General features: G+C 38.0%; 2 protein-coding genes across 2 annotated transcripts in view; both read right to left on the reverse strand.

The window, feature by feature from the left end:
• tiam1a (TIAM Rac1 associated GEF 1a) overlaps positions 1-3,300 on the reverse strand; it is a 42,386-nt gene extending 39,086 nt beyond the window's left edge. Inside the window, exon 1 of the mRNA XM_079448098.1 lies at positions 3,101-3,300. The gene's annotated coding sequence lies outside the window, so the exon portion shown is untranslated. The remainder of the gene's footprint in view (positions 1-3,100) is intronic.
• A 15,380-nt stretch (positions 3,301-18,680) lies between these two features.
• Positions 18,681-21,213, reverse strand: sod1 (superoxide dismutase 1, soluble). Its single transcript, XM_079449157.1, has 5 exons — positions 21,015-21,213; positions 20,060-20,150; positions 19,765-19,834; positions 19,297-19,414; positions 18,681-19,044 (listed from the first exon to the last, which is right to left on the reverse strand). The coding sequence occupies exons 1-5, from the start codon at positions 21,084-21,086 to the stop codon at positions 18,937-18,939; spliced, it is 459 nt and encodes a 152-aa protein (XP_079305283.1). The 5' UTR covers positions 21,087-21,213; the 3' UTR covers positions 18,681-18,936.
• Between the last annotated feature and the right edge of the window lie 52 nt (positions 21,214-21,265).

Below are 21,265 nucleotides of genomic sequence, written 5' to 3' on the forward strand. Positions count from 1 at the left end.
GGACGTCAGAAAGACACAGTCACAACGGTTCACACACCCTTACGTTTAGAAACTTAAAATTAGGCACTTCTGAAAATTAAACAGTTTAATAATGTCATTTGACTTTCTTTCTTTTAATAAAGGTGAGAGGTCAGCCACAGTGACCTTAAAGGGGTAGTTCACTTTAAAATAAGCACCCATTGACTTTCCATAGTAATTTTTATTCCTACTATGGAAAGTCAATGGGTGAACTACTCCTTTACATAAAATAGAAAACGCTACACTGTAAAAAAATCTTTTTGGGGCGCCCAAAAAAAGAAAGGTTTACACCTGACCTTAAAAATGTACACCGCATTTAAAAAACATGAACATTTTGTGAGATAAACACACTTGTTTTGTTACTCTAGGGACATTTTTTGAAATTCGGGATTGTAAAACCTCCCTTCAAACACATCCATACATCCAACAAGTACAAATGTACGTCTGTAACTCAGTTTCTGTTTTTCCACAACCATCTCATCTCTCTCCTCCCAGGGGTCTCTGTTTAAACAGACCCACTGTCATGTTTCAATATTGAAAGAGACGGCTACGCTGAATGAATACAGGACACGCTGCATTAGGAAAAACACATTAGCGGCAGAGAAAAGGGAATATTGGTCAGGGTCACACACACGCACACATTCGACATCAGGATTTTGATACCTCGTATTGCACACAGTGTTTCTAATGGGTTTATGGGGGGCATGATGTCACAGATAATCCATAATGTGTATCGAGTGTCTAAACACTATTTCAGAACAAAACTTAGGTACTGTTCGAACAACAAGTTCTCTCTCTCTATCTATCTTCTTATGCATTTCATAGTTTTGATAACATACACTTCACGCATGCTGTGGCAATGATTTGACCCATTTATGAAGTATTTCTACCCCCCGCGTCTCACCCTGATGCCCTCTACTCCAGTGGGGCAGAAGGAAGAAATGCCCTCAGGTAAGAGTTGCCATTCTGTTACTTAGCTCCATATTACACAGTTATAGAGCAAAGCAATTGCTTTAATAAGCTTCATATATCTTCATATACCTAAATACATACTAATTCTGAAGTGTACTTAAAAAAAGCATATATTTAGACACTGACACACGCTCATGCAAGAACACACATGCCCCATTTCAGTTGAATGACCAACAACTACCGCAAGGTCTACATAATGTCAAATGTTAATGTGTTCTTTTTATATTTCAGCTGTTACACTTGTTTCCGGTTAAAACCATTCAAACATCCAGTATACAGCAAACAATCTTGTCTGATACATATCGACACCACAAAGTTACGGAAAGCACAGAAATCAATGTGGCTGTGTGATCAATCCATTTTAAAGGAGGAGTGTGTGTTTAAGTCTAATCTATGGATAAAGTTGTGTATGATAGTAGAAAGACAGACGCAGATGATAAAATCCAGATATGAGGTTTTAGAGGACGGGTAGTCCCGTCAAGGCAATAAACAGTGTTCCTTTATTTTAGGGGGACGTTAGTGACACAGTGGACTAGGAAGAGTGTGGTTCATTGTTTCCCGTGTTTGCTTGTAGAGTTAGGTATGTAGGGGTCTTTGTTTGGTACGTCTGGGCTCCTCTGAAGAGTATGGTAAAGGTAATCCATTCATAAAGACAACAGAGCGCTATGAAGACTCTGGATAAGGGCGACGGTGGAATCTGGCACCCCACGTGCCGTCTCTCTCTTTTTCTCTCGGTCTCATGACTGTGCACAGCTGAGACCTGCAAAAGTGACCCTGCGAGCCCAGACAGACCGTACAAACCTCACACATTAGTGCTTGGCACTGCTAGTTCACTATCTATTTTGGTGTAGAGCATCCATCCTTCTCTACACAATCTATTGATGATGTGCAAAGCTACATATTTTCAAGATGGAATTGATGATGGGTTGCCAGAATCAATCCTTAGGAAAAACTGTAAAATCTGACTCATTGAATGACGAGGGTGAATAAATGTTAGAATTTTGATTTTTAGATGAGCTATCCTTAAAATGCAACGTTTGTGGCAGGACAATCAAAAGCACCAAGAGACGCCATGTGACCAAAGTAAAGACTGCTGGATTTAAAATGTTTGGTTGTGCAAAGAAAACCAAAAGCACAGCACATTGTTAACACATGAATTAAAGCACCACATTTAATACAGCAAAACTAAACAAAATGAATTAGCTGACTTGTGACCCATCCCTTCTCCTTATCTTGTGCAAAGACTCCATATATCATTGTTTTTTTATCTGTTCTGACTATTTGGGTTTTCAAAAACAAAAGCTGCAGATCCTTTTGGCACTGCCTGTCTGTTGTCCAATCTTTTTATGTGCTCAGCTGTTTTTTCCAGTCTTCGAATCACAATGAATCGCATTGCACACAACCGTGGACCACACACACATTCCCACACACTTACTAAATAAATCTGGAGCTGGACTGAGGTTTTACAGTAAAACTTTTAAATAGCAATAGTATTCACCCTACACAACGTAACAAGCCCATCAGAGACACATTGTCCCTCTCACACACAAACTCAAAAGTCACTGCTGCCATTTTATACACCCCATACATTCATAACTAAAGCATGTTGTCACTCCACTTTTTCACTTATACCCCAAAACTGTGAATAATAAAGACAATAAAGGTCAGAACAATTAAGGCAAAAGGATCAGATTAACTCCCTTCTGGCAAAGCAATATATGGTCTGGTGAGAAAATTCACACGCACACACAAAGGCAGCACGAGGGAGAGAGTGAGAATATACTGACAGATGAGGAATCTCGCTCCCAAACATTTCCGTCTGGATGAGGGGCTTTATGACCACACAGCCATTTGTTACACAGACCTCCCAAAACAAACCCTCAACGCACCCTGGCAGACACTGGATATTGATCGTCCAACAAAAGCACAAGACTTTCAAAGCCTCCACGGAAGAGTAAATCTTATTAACCTAGCGGTGTGGCATTTATCATTGTCAGCCTTCCACTTAAACACCAGGACGGGGGACTCAGTGATGTCCAGCTGGCAGATACAGATCGTTGCATGGAAGTACATAAAACACAGTATGAAAATGCAGTTTGAAGTGGCGTACCTCAGGTGTGGAGAAATGGTCCGCTTTCGTTTTTAAACAAAGTATCCAAGCTTCTGCGATTTGAATGTCTCCGAGCACAGCTCAGGTAATGTTTCCTCTAAGTACTGGATGTATTCCTGTGTCTCTTACAACTCCACAACACACTCGCTCCAACCATGTGAGGATGAGTCTATCCACTGAGAGCACAGAAAGGGGTGTGTGTGCACGGTCTCTCTCTCTCTCTCTCCCTTTCTCAGCCATTTGCTCAACCCTCCCCTTTCCTCCATTTGCTTCTCCTCCCCCTGCTCTTCTCACCTCCCCCTCTCCTGTCCCCTGTTCTCTCTCTCATTTCACGTCATCTGGATCAACAGTATCTTACAGCCCGGGTCTTTGCCCCTAAGCTCTGAGACACCCCCTGTTTCCTTTTAAATTGCCTGCCGTCAGCCAGGCTTGTGTATACAAGAACTATGCAAACACATAATATTACAGAAACAATGTTTATGATACATTTAAGTTGTTAGTTACTATAGTAAAATTGTAAATGTGTCTATTGTAAACATCTGTATAGACATAAGTTAGTTTCAAAATTTGAATTAGCTGAACCTCATTTTTATAGACGTTTTAATTTACACATTTCTTTATAACGTCAATGTGTGGTGATCTACAGGGAAATACATTCTTGAGTTTCCCCGGATTTACAGATGAAAACAGAGATGTTGTGAAATTCCAATGGTCATATCCGCCTCTGGCTAGTATATCAGTAAGAGAAGAGGGGGTCGTGGGAAACTTCATACAGATCCCTGTTGTGGAGATTGGGGATTTAACCCAAGGCAAGCTGCTGGGAGTCACCATTAGACAAAGCACCACTATTATTGTTGCCGAGACCCCACTGTAAATGTGTTCAATGAGTAACTAGTGCTAAGCAACGCAATGAATAGAAAATGTAGGTGTGCATTCCACGAGTGCTTCGGCTATAGGTTGCCAAAGAACTGATATGTCATGGTAGGACGCTATTGATCAGATTAAATTCCCAACTAGATCTCATCCCGGGCAAGAGGAGATATATAGGTGTCTGTCAGGGTTAGAAAACTAGTTTTGATATAGACACATACATACACTACCACATTCAAAGATGTGCTTACTGATGAAAAATGCCTATTTTTCACAGGGTTGGAAACAAGCAAATGGTGAGGAATAAAAAGTTTAAAAAACTGTAACCAGGCACCACAAAAATTTTAAATAAAATGTATGTAAAATAAAATTTACGCATTTAGCAGAGACTTTTATCCAAATCGGCTTACAGTGCATTCTAGCTGTATGTTATTTTGATCAGTTTATGTATTCTGTGGGAATCAAACCCACAACCCTTTGTGCAGCCAAAGCAAAGTATACCACTGAGCCACAGGAAATTTACTTAATTTAATGTTTTCTTTTTTTACGACTGGAATGTACATCTGCAGCATATTTCTTCAATGAAAACAGGTGAAAATCCTGTTAAATTTGTGTTTTTACAATGGGTGGTGATCGGTTCAGGAAATGTGTCTGTGGCTCAGGCGTATGCTGACTCGGTGTTGTCATGATCGGAAGGGACAGATTTAGAGCATTTTACACAGATCAGTGAATGTAACAAAACCTACGTCTTTATGCCAAGTTAGGGGAAGGTGAGGAAAGAAAGAAAGAAAGAATTTACTTTATAATCCCAGGTGACATTTCTTTACTATAATACTCCTAAATGTACTTAAAGTGCTCTATTTTCACACATTAATATTAATATTCAGTACTTTTACTGTGCAATAAAACACTATATTTGTAGTATATTAGGTACAAAATTATTGTGAGACAATAGACACTTTAAACACATTATGCAAGTTTACAAAGTGTACTGTGCACTTTTTTTTACCTGGGATGCATTGTAAATCAATTTGGATAAAAGCGTCTGATGAATGTATAAATGTAAATCGATTCAAATGTGTCATTTGTTACTAATTCATTTGATTTGATGAATTAACACGCACTACTGTAAGTCATGTTGAGTCATAATCAATAAGAACGAAAGAACAACACCTTTCGTGTTATTTCCTCTGTTCGTTGATAATTTATAAAACCAGTTTGACGCTGTGCATCCAACTAAACACGTAATCATGTAACGTGGTAATAAACAGTCCCACACCACAGACTAAAAAAGGGAGATGTTAAACGTCATCATGCGCTGTGAAATATTAGGTGGATTGGCCTGAAATACATCTGATGGGAGCTGGTTCATCAGCTCGCTGACCGTGAGAGCCAAACATGCCCGTGCAAGGAGAAGGGTGGAGAGGAGCATTAGCAGATGACAGCACCTTCCCATAATGCAGTTCAACATCATCCAAACTTCTCCTTAGAACAAAACCAACACACCTTTTCCCCTTAGGGTGTTGGTGACATTCTCATAACAGGCTGGGAGGAATCACAGTGACGTTTGTATCTGACACACAAGGAGAAAGATTTCGGTTGGTCTGTGGCTGAATTTTAAAGGAAGTTCCTCTCTGGTTATGGGAATGTATGTGTACGTTTCTACTGATTCTAGGGCTATTTGAATACATCTGTGAGCAACATGTTAAGACAAGCATACAGCATAACAGACCAAGGGTTGAGATGCTCCACCTGTATGTGGTTCTCATGTGTCTAGCAGGTTGTCAGCCAAATCTCAAGTTCTCAAATACACCTTTGTAATTGCTATCACAATAGTCTGCAAATGTATTAAAAGTACTCTGTGGTAATCGCCATCTTTGGCAAGCAGTCAACTAGCAAGAACTATCCGTGAGAACTACTTGTCATGACCACATTAAGAATTTGTGGCAAAATATGCATAACACATTTTGTACCAAGGCTATTTTTAGTTAACTAAAATATTTACTTTGAAAAGGTTTCTGTTGATTTAAAATAGAATTAAATATTGCCATTAAAATTATTAGAAAAACTTAAACTAAACAAAAATGTTAATGTTGCCTCAAATAAACCAAATTAAGTTTAAGGCGCTAAAATGTAAACAAAAAATAAAATAAATTTAATGAATCTTATACTAACATAAAAAAATTCAATTTATAGAAAATAATAATATAAAAGATCTTTTAAAATATATGTAAAAAAAACTATAATAACTTTTGTACTGGTATCTGCTGTTGATCCATCAGTCAACAATATTATGCAAAATAAATAAGTAAATAAAATAAATAAATGGTTATATCACAAAATAAACTATAATAACTTTTATACTAGTATCTTGTTGTTGATCCACCAGTCAACAATGCAATATTATGCAAAAATAAATAAAAATAAAGTAATGAAATATTGAAATAATGAATAAAAAGTAATAATGTACAAAAATCCCTTGAGTATTTTCAAGGGATAAAAAAAGAAAATACAGTGTTGTGAAAGATTGACAAAGGCCCTCAAGTGCAACATATTGATCAGATAAAGTATATTTTATAAAGTAAGTTTTCTCAAATGGTTTTAAATAAGAATTCACATCCGCCAAACAGAAGAAAAGAAGCTTCAATGAAAAAATGGTCACAAACAATAAAGAAGGTAAGCCCGCCTCTCTATTCTCTTATCTTGACGGACCTCAAACCCTGATAAGAGATGCGAGACACCGACGGGAAGGGGAGGGGTACAAAACCTGCAATAAGAATGAGTTTAAGATGACAAGGAGAGATCGAGGGAGTGAAAGAGAAAAGGGGAATAAGGAAACCTGCTCTTTGCACTGATGGACATGGGTTATTCATTCCAGTTGCAGCTCCCTGGTGACAGAATCACTCTCCCACAATGCAACAGTTCTATCACCACCATGCCACCACCACCTGTAAAAATGTCACAATGTCTTATTTCCTTTTAATTTCTTTATTTGAGTAATGACCCGAGTATTCTATTTGTATAATTAAAACTAAGTTAAAGTAAAAATGAAAATGTTATAGGCCTATTTAAGATAATTTCGGGAAACGCAACCCTGGATGCTGAATCTAAAAACATTTCTTCTTTATTTAAAAGTGTTGTGATTTAATCCTAAAGCATTTTGTTTATTTCTGATCTGCTTTAGAATTCTAGACTTTCCCTATGGTTTCAATATGGTTTTGTGGATCATTATCTAGTTTAATATCTCAATCTAATTCTACACGTAGTTCCTCTTTCACATATCCCAGGTCTCGTAAGTCACACACCTGCTGACATTATCAGCTCTCTAATCTCTAACCATTTCCGTGGTAGTCACACTTACTGCGAAATATATAACACATGTAGGGTTCTCACACATGCAGTGCTGTTCCTGGCCTTCAGCCCGCCAGACTAAATGCAGTTTTGAGTGAATACAATGTTGTTAATAATAAACAGACAAGAAAACGAAACACTGAGTCAGATCTCAGTTCAAATCCATTACCACACATTACTACAGCACACAGAGAGACAAGATAAGATGTTTGTCCATGCACAACTTGCCAAAATAGTGCTGGGCGATTGGAGTGTTCTTATTTATTTTTTATATAAAAGATTATATTCTATACTATTATATTTTGCTTATCAGTCTAGGTGAATTTGCCCCAAACCATAAATAAGAATTCAAGAGATTCTGTCATCTTTTATTCACCCTTTTCTTTCTTCTGCAAAACACAAAAATAAGATATTTTGAAGAATGTTGGTTACTGAACAATGGTGATACACATTGACTTCAGTTGTATAGACACAAAAGCAGTATCGCCGTTGTTCAGACACCAACATTCTTCAAAATATGTTCTCATGTGTTCTGTAGAAGAAAGAAAGCCAGACAGGTTTTAAATGACAAGAGGGTGTGTAAATAATGACTTTTTTTGGGTGAGCTGTTCCTTTAAGGAACTAATAAGACAACATGGATATGCTCGACAAATACGTCCAACTTTGCTCTTACATAATGTGATTTTTAATTTGCTGAATCTAAATAGATGTTCCCTCACAAGGTTATGAAATTTCGCACACACATTTGGAAAGCGCTCAGAATGACACCGACACTCGGTATCTTTAGGGATGTTAGGGTCGGGACTCCCCAAGAGCCCTGACTTATTTCCAACACTGTTTTCTTGCACAAATGGTGGGGGATGTGTTACGTGCCAAAATTGAAACTCTACAGTTAGGGGTTGTTCAATAACCCACAGTATGAGCAACATTGAAGGCAATGCTTGTCTTAGCAAGAACCAATAATAAAAACGTGAAAAAATACAAGTACACAATTACTACCCAAACACATATGAGAAACTCACATGCACATAAAACAAAGACTGCCAGACACGATTAAGATCAAAGTGCAAATGGTTTCTGGCTATGTCTCTTAATTAAACTAACTGATGAATGTCCAAACCTGTCAGTGTCTAAATTACGGTTATACAGACCACACACAGGTAAAGAACGGCATCTTTCACCGCCCGCTATACACCTATGGCAAGGTTGGCACGGTCAGCCTGGAGCTACAGAGCCCACCTGGATAAACAAATGAATAAATCATCCTAAAAACACCTGCGACCATAGACCACGCAGCTAAAGGGGCTGTGAATCACAGAATGAGCTCAGAAACAAGTTCATCATCGAAGAGATGCAAATGCATTATGATTTGGCATGATTCTCTCTCTTTAGCACTGTTACAATACATAACATTGAACTATATATGCTTTCAAGCTACACTATATGGACAAGACTATTGGGATGTCCCCTTTTAATAAACATGGTTCATTACTACACATATTATTTCCTACATATCTATTCCAGTTCTTTCACATTTGACTGAATCAATCATTTCTTTTTTAATCTTGCTTTGTGCACAGGGTCGTTGTCATGTTAGAATTGAACAGGTTCCTGCTCAGACCGTTGATATCAAATAAGAAGCACACAAATATAATTATATGACGTAACATTAAGATTTGTGCTCACTAAAAAGACACTAAAGTAACCAAAAATCTTCATTAGAAGGGGGTGGTCCCAAAACTTTTGTACATATAGTGTATGTCGATATGCAAACCCACTGACCTTACCAAAAAAGGTTGGCATAAATGTCAGACAGTAAAATAAGAAACTACATAAACCCTTTTCTGAGATAAAAGAGAACGTAATGTGCCAGGATGTGACTTATCAACTGACACAAATGATCTCACGCGTGTGTTAGTCTGTAAAGGGAACGATCAGAGGACAATAATAATCTATGACAAAGAAAATAATCTAAAAATAAAGGGAGACATAATATATTATTATAGAACTGACAGAAGAATACAGATAGATATTCAGCTAGAGATAACTTCTGCTCAAAAACCCTCACTCTCTATGACGCATTTCAATCCAAGCATGTTCCTATTGTAAGTTTTTATTTCTACACTTCTATTTACAAGCCTAAAAGATGGATTCTGTAAAGTGTTACAAACCAACATCATATTTTAATATGTTTCAGAAACCAATTCAATGAGATCAGAGGAAAGGTCTTGTTATTTACTACACATTTTTGACATGACCATGAATATTACGGCAGGTAAAGCACTAGAATGATGATTAATATAGACCAATCGTCACAGATATTGTGAAAAGAAAGTAGTTGTGGATTTCTTTGCTGTGAAGTAGAGATTGGTTTTCTGTGAGTTATACAAGCCCCAGTTAAGCCCTGTTAAGGCTGATGGGCACCTTCTAACCGCAACTTGTTAATGTAGAAACATACTACATTATTACATCTGACAGTAAGCTGGAAATGTGGGCCAAGTCTACCGAGGGCAGGAAACCACCAGTTTTATGGGTCTCCCTCCTCAGGGATGTGTATTATGAATTAGATAAATGTATGTAAATGAACAAAGGGAATGTGTTTTGTGGAATGTGTATGTGTATGTAAGTAGTTATTTGGACAAAATAACTTGGAAAATTTATGGGAGAGGAGAAATGAAATTCAGGGTAAGAAGACAAGAAAGGGTTTGAGGCTATGAGAAAAAAGGACAGGCCAGACAGAAAAAGAGACAAAGAGAGGCAGTGACAGAGAGAAAGAGGTGCAGGGTTGACCCAGGCCACATTCATTAGGCCGGGTGCCCATGCGGAGTGTCCAAGTGCTCAGATTGTCTCCAATTTACATCAAAGCCCCAGGGACACAAGACCAGAAAGAAAATCGAGTTGAGCGTTTAAGTGATGCAGAAAAAGAGAGGTCTGCACGCCGGGGGTTGAGGAAAATTAATTTGGTGAACACACAGGTCGATATGGGTTTTTGGGACCTGACCAAACAGCATTATGGATCACATTATTTTCGAAAATTGAAATATGCAAATCTTTACGCGAGAAATACGAGGGCCAAGGAGAGGGGCTGGCTTATAGGATTGAAGTCTTCAGCTTGACATTTGTTTATCTGACATTGACATGTGTAAAAGGCTGTACTGTATGCCATGCACACAATCATGTATGCATTCTGTTCAATTTGATGCACAAGAGTTGGCAAACTTAAAGGGACAGCTCACCCCCCCAAAAAAACATATGTCATCATTTACTTACCCTAGAGTTGTTTGTTTGTTTGTTTGTTTGTTTTGATGAACATATAGAAAGATATTTGGAAGAATGCTTCCAACCAACCAGTCATTGGCCACCATATAGTAAGAAAAATTACAATGGTAGTCAAAAGTGCCCCATAACTGTTCGCTTTCCTACATTTTAAAAATACTGTATATTCTTTTGTGTTCAATAGAACAAAGAAAATTTAAAACAATTTACTATGGTAGTCAATGGTGCCCAAGAAATGTTTGGTTACAAGCAAGCTTGATGTCAGAACAAAGACATATACACAGATTTGGAACAACTTGAGGGTGAGTAAATAAAGACAGAACTGTTTATTTAACGCTCACAGAAGCATGTATTTAATGAACCTTGAAATATCTTAAATATTTTGAATCTGCTTCAATTTCATAACAAAATTGGTAACCAAGTATCCTCCTAATAAAGCCTTGGTTTTCACCACAAAATTCATGCATGAAGAACAACATAAAACCGTCTAGTCAATGGCGCTAATCTCAGTTATAGCCCAAATAAATGTAACTGTGTGAATATGGAAATTCAGTCTGCGAATCACTAAATCTGAATCAACTCCGTCTTTTTTAAAATCTTCCGAATAGGGCTCATAATCATAAAAGCACAAGTCAAGCCACAGAATCTGGTGATGATGGTCGCAGAAAGGTTTCTAACAAAAAAGAAAAACTCATTTTGTAGAAATGCAATAAAATAGATAAGAGCTTGAGCATAGACTTTAAAGTAATAATAGGAACTGGAAGTACAATATAAATACTGGTTCATTCTGTTCGTGGAGCATTCTCAGAGAGGATCATAGAAGTAATTTAACACAGACTGAATCTTCTATTGACTATTACAGCAGACATCAGACAGATGATACTCTATATCACAGCAAGTAACTGGTAAAGCAGGTAGTAAATAAATGTGTGTGCACTGGATGTGTTTTATCTGGATAATCAGTCAATTTGAACCTGGGTAATCCCCAATTCCAGATAGCACCTGGGGTTATGAATGTGATCTAGACTGCGCACACACGCACGCACGCACGCACGCACGCACGCACGCACGCACACACACACACACACAAAGACGACACTCTATTGGCCAGAACACTGACATTATTTACTAGAATGATCCTATGTCATTCTAAACCTGTATGGCTTTCTTTTGCAGAACACAGAAGATATTTTGAAGAATGAAGGTAACCAAACAGTGGCGGTACAATTGACTTCTATTGTAAGGACACAAAACCATTGAAAGTGAATGGGTACCACTGTTATTTGGCAACCAACCTTTATTCAAAAATATATTTAGCCTCTTTGTGAACTTCTTTCTTTTTGAGGAAGAGATTGGGTTAAGACTGTTTAGCAATTTCGCCTGTAAAGTGATAAGACAAAAAAAGCACACACAAGCACATTTGCATGCAGGGTAAACTTTTAACCTACAAACAAAGAGTTGTTATTCTTTGTTCTCATGTTTACTTCTTTGTGGTTGACCTCTTTCTTTTATTTGGAAAGTTATATATACACAACATAGGATGTATGTGTATGATAATGAACACCATACCACTATGTGTCATATCCTAAAAATTCAACATTATTGTCTGAATGAGTTCAAGCTGACATTCCAGCAAGCATCTTGATGCAGATTTGACCAATTTGCTTTAAAGGGATTGTTCACCCCAAAATAAAAATTCTGTCATCGTTTATTCCCCCTAAGGTTGTTCAAAACCTGTATATTACTCTTTATTACACAAAGAAGATGTCTTCATTGCAAGCCAATGGGGTTCAATGTTATTTGGTTGGGCAAAATATCCCTTTATCTTGGTGAAACAAATGACTTAGAGAGAATAATATTGTGCCAGTTAGACAGACAGATAAAATCTCAATCCATTTCATCATAGTTACTAGCTCACAACACAATAGCTCTGCTCCAGTTTCATGCCCATACAACACGAAACACAAATACAACTGCTTAGAGATATAGAGCATGCAAATCAAAAGCGATGCGCCGGTGTTGGGAATGTCTGCCTCTGGCATTTCTCTCACTTCCTGCTCTCCCTCTCTCTTTCACTCCATAATTTCAATCTCTTATTTCCAGGTCATCTAGAACTGACATGTTCTGGCCACAATTCCACTAATAGATTTAGTCTGCTTGTCTTTGTACATCGCAACAAACTGGATATGAAATGTGTGTGACATTTGACGCACATACTTTCATGTAGACCCATATACTGTACATATGTACTGTATGTCAGTGAACATTGTCTACAATAACAGACAGCCACACTCGTGCAGATAAACAAAATCACAGGCACCCAAACACAGCTGAAACCCATCAAAACTTCTTAGTGTTTGCTCTAGAGATGCTCCAGCATCATTTTGATGACAATAGCAGAAAAGAGAAAGTAGGGATAAGGGAGAGCAATGGGGGGATTAAAAAATCAGAAGGTAAAAATTCCACCCCTGACAGAATGATGTTCTGTCCCAAAGGGAAGAAAAACAGGAATAATCCCTTCCTTAAACGGACAGGCTGCACTTTTACCACCCACAGTGCGCGCATGCCCACACACACACACACACACACACACAGGCTGAGCAAGCACATTTATACTCTCTTACTGATTTGTTTGTCCTGAAGATACCTAAAGGTGCTGATGTTGGACTATATCCTTCAACAAATAAATCCAGAATAACAGTTTTTGAAAGACTTACCAACCACAGCATTATTCTCAGACCTGAAACTATTAACAAAACGTCAGTTTTTACATCATCGTATGGACTTCCATTGACTCTTATTGAGCTACCGTAGCCCCTAAACCTAACGTTCGCATTAAACTGTTTTTACTTATACATTTTTCATTAACTCCTTTATTTATTTATGGGCATTTTAGCCTTTATTTATAGGACAGAGGAGATGAAAAGGTAGGTTAACAAGAAAAGAGGGTGACATGGCTGGATTCAAACAGGTCTTTGTGAGCCAACAGCCCTTAAATGTCACAACTGCACTAACGCCCCTATTCAGGTTTTATAATCCTAGTGGGGACATTTGACAAAACCTGACACACAGCACACATTCCTCTACTTAGACAGACATGATGTTTGAAAGGTCAGTTGAGATCACTTTTACAAGACGGCGACCGCTTATAAAAATCTTCTGGCTGCTGATACAGTAGGCACAGATGCTGTAGAATAACATCTCCCTCTAGAGACCTGACCTGAGTGTCCTGAAGACTAATTCAAAATTGGTCTGAAGAAAAGGAGCACATCACACCTCACAGACACAAAGAACATATCCCGCACCATGCCTCACACACAGACAGACTGCAAGGTCAGTTGAGGACATAACTCCAAAATGTCTATGTGCTCTTATATGCAGTTAAACAGAGTTTTATATGCACGCTACATGAGGATGCTGAGAGTCATGAGAGATGCAGACATCGATAAGCACACGCATACGCCAATGGCTTTGTCCAATCACCCTGGACTCTTAAGTCCCGCCCACTCTTCCTTTCGCCTCCAGGTGTACATTTCCTCCTCCTCACGTCCCCTGTTCCAATTAATGTCTCTAATTGTCTGGCTTGTCTAATGAGCTCGGAAAAAGAGAGACGAGTGTTTTTACCAGGCTCTGAAATAACCTTAACCTAGAGACAGAGGTTAGGAATGATGGGTGGGTGTGGGGTGACTAAACCTGCCTCTGGTATCCTGACAATAAAAACACTTAACCTAAAGCAATTGAGCATGTCTGGGTCATACTTCACCACGAAAATAGAAAGATATAAAATGTTAAATTTTGCATAACAAAATACTTTTTTTACTACCACAGCCGGTGTGTTATTTTTTATGCAATTTAATTCTCCAAACTCTCATTACTCAGAGCAACATTCTTATTCTAATTACCTTAATGAGAATATAATTGATAAACTAATACAACTGAAATATATGCACAGATGAAAGTACTTGTTTTACTGCCCATGGATTATACAAATATTAAAAAGATAGACAGAAAGACAGACAGATCATTTGTCATTTTAGCCAACGTTTTGTTATTTTAACATGCATAAATTATGTATTTAATGTATATAAAGTTCAATAAACCGATGTAAATCTGAATTTAGAAAGAAACATTTTAATTATACAAAAATAGGCTATCTTTATGCAAAATATAATTTCTTATATATTCTCCCTGAGATTAATGCAGGACACAGAACTAAAATAAACATAGTGGCATCATATACGTAAATAAGCATAATAAAACCTGTAAATACAAATTCTACAAACACTTTCAACAGCACTGCATATTGAAGGATTACGCTAAAAACTACATGTCAAAAAATGATACGCAGTGTTATTCAAACACAAGAGTATGAATTAAAGTCAGCACAACTCACCTTTGCACAACTTCAGCTATAAACCTGTTTGTTTCCTCCTGGTTCTTCCCCCTTCTGTGGCCACACCTGCAACGGTCATTTGCCTTCAGAATTACACATTTAAATAACTGCTATTAAAATGAGCTCTTCTGCATCAGGTTCCTAATCCTCCAACTCCACTGTATACAAATAAATGTAAAACAGACTCAAAATAGGATGCTGGTGTAAGCTGAGCAAAGTGCTTATTTTTAACTTGTGTAATCAGTTTTTTCTATATATTACCTCCTGTTATATTCTACTTCCTGCACTGGTGGGAATGTCCCATAATGTCAAAGACATTTCGACTCATTTGGGATAGTGTGGAAGACTATAATATTTATATGAATATGCTGTATTGATGGGCTTGGCTATTGTATTGATTGATTGATTGGTTGGTTTAGGTCAGTTTACACCCGGATCAGTTCCTGTCTGGCTATTCGGCCCATCGGTGTGGGGCCGAAGGTCAAGCTTTTTAGTTACCATTGTGAGACCCTTCTGAAGCAAGACTTCGATAAGTAGCTATAAACAAGCATTTGATATGTAAAATAAAACAGAATAGGATCACAAACCATGTACCTATAGTATAGTGTAGAAAATATCTGACAAGGAACATCACAAACTATATTTTTGTCTTCCAACATGCTCAGAAAACAATCTAAAACAGATGGTAGTAATTCCACCAAACCTGTGGAGCAAATTTGTCAAGCACACACATAAATCTGGGTCACGCATGTTCATTTGAATAGGCTTTCAGGTCAAGATGCTTATTGAGGCAAAAGAGAAGGGATCATGTGAAGCACGAAATGAATAAGATCAGAGCCAACTCTTTTACTTTCAGGAAGAGTTATTGTACATGGAAGACCAAAAGCCCAGAGGTGAAGCCTGGTTGATGTATCCTTAGCTTAACTTCTGCCATAACCTGATAGCTGAGCAGAGAAGAACCTTTCTCATGCAGTAAAAAGTGACAGCAGAACCAGAGAAAGCAGACCACACAGCGTTCCTACATCACAGACGTCAATTATTCTGAGATTCTGCTTAAATGACACACATACCGGGGGAGCAAAGGTCTGGTCTGGGGATTCTAGAGTTATTTCTAAGTGAGCATTTACTGACCCCTGGCTTGTAGTATGGGGAACATGCATGGCATCTGACCTCTAGCCTAGAGGTTCAAAAATATCCCCAGACTGAAAAAGAACCAAGAGGGGAATGAAATGAATTAAACACAGAAAAATGGACAAGACAAATGCTGTCTTGCATGAAAATCTGGAATAAAGGAATAGAGACCATCCTATTTAAAGGAAAGGGTGAGTAAATAAAGATAAAATTTAAATTTTTGGGGTGAACTATCACTTGAAGCCTGTACAAATGAAACGTTACAAAGAGATGGGCAAAGATCTAAATATAAAGTAAACAAGGGATCAGCAATATATGTAACTTATGTAGGCTTTTTGAAGCGTAGGGGGCCCTTACGTAACTTCAACATCGAAGCAAAACATCCCCTCGGATCCGCACTTGCCTCCCACCGAGCTCCAGGCCATCGGACCACGTTGCTAGGAGACAAAGGGCCTAGCAACCCCTCAGGTAGACGTAATCGGTTTTAAAAAAAGAAGGCAGTGGCTGAATTTAAACCAAGACCAAACATAAACATCTTAACATCAAAATAACCAAGAGGAAAAGTTCAGATTTTCGAAATATTCTTGTGCATCTTTGGGCACTTGGGTATGCAAACAGTGGCTGCTAGAAACTTTTGCTTTTGGAGCTTAGAGCAAGCTTTTAAATAAACAAATGAACTATAATTATGTCCAAACAAAACTGCAAGTCACAGCAACCTTTTCTTTCCTCTACACATAATGTCAACCCTCCCAAATGTCCAAAGCACACGCCATCTGACCACCCAGATGGACAAAGGGTTTTAGGTTTTCATCAGAGAACAAATCCTTTGTATATGACACAAGAACTTGTTAGCCTCTGTTGATACTGTGTAGGGCCCATGACTTGTACCTTCTTGCTCCTTTGGGACAGGCATCTTCTTCATTATTCATGGCCTGCCTTGCTGATGCTATTTATACCAGCGTTTTGACTCATCATGCTTCATTGACTCTGTCTGCTTCTGACATTGTGCTCATGAAGACCATAGTGGTACTTCCTCAAAACATTTTAAGGGCTTTTACACTGCTCCAATTGCAATAAGGGAAGGCAGAAGAAATTATTAAAGTATTAAAATATACAATTAATACTTCATTACACCAATTTCCATAAGTTTATTTCTAGTTGAGAAGAGTGAGTGTTGGTACAGTTACTGGAGTCATTTGAATGAATTGTGTAAGCACCACTATAAACAGCAAATGCATAAGGTAGAGTAGAGCAAGATATTTGTATTTTAGGCCACTTTAGCGAAATGTTTCTCTTGCCATACACACCTTTGTCATTTATTCAACCTCATGTCATTCAAAACATGTATGACATTCTTTCTTCTGAAGAACACAAAATATGATATTTTGAAAAATGTCAATAGGGTCCTAAGTTGATGGGGCACAAAAGCTCAACAAATAGTCAAACAGTTTTTCAAGGACATGTGTATCAATAAATATTGGAATCATTTTCATTTTAAATGTCTGAAACTATATTTCTGTAGACAAAATATATTCTTTTATAGTCTTTCATTACAAAATTATAAAACATAATATTAAAAATGTTGTTAAATAAAGAAAAGGCATCAGCTAGAGCCCAGAACTCCTTCAATGTTGCTTAAAAAGACAAGTTTGTTATTAAAAATGGTTTGAGTCGTTTACAATTCCTTCGATGGTAAATTACCCGTCATATTGGCATACAAGTGACTCATCTGTGGGTTGCAGGTTTTTAGGTTTGTCTCCGGGGATCCGGGTTTCCTCTGGAGAGGAAACTTAAAGTGCCAAGTTTCTTCACAAAGAAGAACGGTCCATTGAAAGATGTTTTTAAGCATGTAATTTCAGCAGCAATCCGCTGGCCATCTGCGAAACCTGGCCTGCACCGAGAGCAGCTGTTTAATAGCACTATCACATATGAGAGTTTCATGTCAAGGGCGTCACCACCTACTTTAAAATTAACAATGAATTTAATCTTAAGAACCTCTGAGGGCTTATACTAATATATTTCACGATTCACCGTGCACGACAAAACATTTAATAGATTCACACTGGCAAAACTCAGAACACACGTTAGAGTAAAATTAGCATTCGCAAAGGGTTCAATATGGTTAGCAATGGTGATACAGCACTTAAGTCTAGACGTTCGCAAAACTTTACATAATAAAAACATTATAAGGTATGTAAAACTTGCCTAGATGTATTTGGATGAGTGCACGGCTCCATCTAGTGGCGCAATAGAGTAACGGGCTCTCTCTCAAATGCAGACCTGTCAAACAAGTTCTTATACAAAAACTTTGGCATGGTAACCAGGGTTTCCAAAACTAGTTAGAGCAGTTATTGTTCCTACTAAAACATTTAACGATAACTTGCTACAACCGTTTTATTGTAGCTACATCACTTAGCATGGTATTTTGTCAGAAACGTTCATGCAATGCCATTGTAACATTATACTCTTTACTACACAAATGTTGTTCTTATCAAAAAGTCAAAGCCTTCACTATTTTGCAAAATGATTGGAATGTAGTTCATACGAGAACACAACGAGTAAACAAACTGACTGTTTATTGAGTCAAGCAAACACCATTGGAAATGAACATCATTCTGCGGATATAAGCCTGATGGCCAACACTTAGCAAACATAGAGAGGAGTTCTCAGAAAAAGAGTAGAGTATGGCTAAACTATTCTTTACACATTAACTTGCAAAAATAGAAATTGACTTTTAATGGACTAAGTGCTTCAAGGAGACATCTGCATTGGTCACCAATATTTCTAGACAGGATCTGGCCTCAAGAGATGAGCTTTACTGGGTGATGCCTATAACCCCACAGGCCAGACGACTTCCAGCATTGCCCGTTTTATGACTTTCCTCATCGCTACCCTTCCCCAAGTCATCCTCCTTCTCATGGATCTAGAGCAGAATATACACAACAAGTCGGTTAACAGAACAGGGTTATTATAATTTTAATTTGTTCTTTCAATTTAGTTTTCTTCATTTTAGATTTGGAACAAATGACCAAACAAATGTACAATATACCGTGCATTTAGAATAGGGACAAGCTATTGTGTAACTACAGTTAGTTTTGATTTGAAGAAATATGCAACTAGAATCCCACATGCATAGAAGATTGAGCTGTTAAAGTTTTTGGAGTCGTTTTCTTACCACCATTGTCCTCCCGATGATGGAGTGTTGCCCTGACAGTGTCAGAAATTTGTCCACAATGTTGATTTTTGCAACACCATTGCCACCGGCTGTCACATTACCAAGGTCCCCGACGTGTCTGAGGCACACAGATAACAGTTCATGTAATCAACCATCTACAAGAACATGGCTTTTATTTGCACTTAAGACAATGCAGGCAGTGTATTGTTTGCTGAAGAAAAAAGTACAAAAACTTAACTTGACTATGGTGCTGCTACAAATTAACTACAAAGTTTCACAAGATTTGCAAAAACACAAGTTATGTGACCCCTAAGAAATTTGAGAAGTGTGTGTTACAGGGCTATAACTCCTCTTTAGATATGATTATGGCAGGTTCACGCAAATTTCACAACTTTGTGGGAGGTCAGAGAGTTTTCTGTAATCAAACAAATATTAAAAGTACATTTGAAAGAAAAGAAAAAAACTCACCTGTTTTCATCAGTGGGCGCCCCATGTTTCTTATCATGAGGGTTGAAGTGTGGTCCTGCACTAATGCAACCTGCACAGTGCACACAACACAAATTAAATTGTATTAGTCTCCTAGTCTGGAATCAATTAGAATCATAATGACATCATCTGGTTAACAACAAAGACCGTGTTTTTGAGACCACCGGCCCCTGGTTGGGCACCCACAATCAAAATGTAGATTTGATCAAAAACCCTTTAAGGTAAATTATTTGAGTCTAAGAGGATTAGCAGAATAGCAGAGCATAAGTGTGCTTACCATTTGTGTTGTCTCCAAAGGCATGGACATGGAAACCATGCTCTCCAGGTGCAAGGCCCTTGATTTCACCTGTGACCTTGACAGTATCACCCTAAACACAAATGACTCACCTGTTTAAGTATCCTATTTATGAATAAACAAAACTACGGAGATCTCAACACGACAGATGTGAAATACATAAAAACGAGTACAAATAGATGCGATTACAACAAGACAGTATAACTTTTATTTAACACCGAAGCCTTAATGAAACGTTTAACATCACACTAGTGCCGACCGCAGAGATGATCAAGTGTTTTTGGTTGTCATCCGTGTTCCGTGTCCTATCTGGCAACATTTGAACAGCAAACAGATATCTGCATGACTCAGCAAACTTCTTATTCTAGAAAGATATTATGTTAATGACGTCTTTCACACGTCGTCGGCTCTAGCACTTTATTTAAAGTGCTGCGCATTTCAAGTTTAGGTGTAAACATGCATGACAATTTCATCGCAATTTCGCTCTCGTGCAGACGAATAATGGACATGCGAACGTTGACTAGACGCCGAACTGCCACCGTCTCAAAGGTCATTACGAAGCCACTTTTACACGTAATATCCCTATTTCGTGTCTTTACTCACTGACGCTGTAACTTGCATATAAACTAAATCTGTTTACTCAAAATACGTGTCACAACAGGCCGTTGTGATTCATTAGCCGATTTAGCAATAAACACAATGATCTTGCATTACCACAGTGATTTTACGTAACTCAACAGTTAACGTTAACCGAATGCAAATTGCTCATACGAAGTGAATTTTTAATTCTCATTTTGAAGTACACGCATTACTAATATAGTGTATTGTGGTCTCCATGAGCTCGCAGGAGGCTAGCTTCTAGCGCCCGCGTGTCTTCGAGTACGTCACGGAAAACAATCTTACGTTGCACACATTAAACACAATATTCTACCATTACCTCTTGGACAAAATAGACAGTGCCGGTCACTTCTCCGGTACCTTTCAGCACGCAGACCGCTTTCGAACCCATGCTTGATTCAGATTATGCACACTGACCGACTTCTGACTGAGACTGATGGCGTTAGATAAGTGAGGGGGAGCGTGAGAGGAACTGACCAATGGGGGACCAGAATAGACTGGAGGACGCTGATTGGCTCAAAACGTCACTTTTTTTAACAAGATTATAGTCCGTATGTTTGTTTATTTACG

This window comes from Barbatula barbatula (assembly GCF_947034865.1).
Source record: "Barbatula barbatula genome assembly, chromosome: 24".
NCBI lineage: Eukaryota > Metazoa > Chordata > Actinopteri > Cypriniformes > Nemacheilidae > Barbatula > Barbatula barbatula.

What these genes read in the sequence shown, in the direction of transcription:
- sod1 (XM_079449157.1), bottom strand. Translation starts at nt 21,086, where the DNA reads ATGGGTTCGAAAGCGGTCTGCGTGCTGAAAGGTACCGGAGAAGTGACC. An exon ending in GCGCCCACTGATGAAAACAG is followed by an intron (nt 19,415 to 19,764) that starts GTGAGTTTTTTT and finishes TGTGTGCCTCAG; the next exon opens with ACACGTCGGGGACCTTGGTA. An exon ending in TCATCGGGAGGACAATGGTG is followed by an intron (nt 19,045 to 19,296) that starts GTAAGAAAACGA and finishes ATTCTGCTCTAG; the next exon opens with ATCCATGAGAAGGAGGATGA.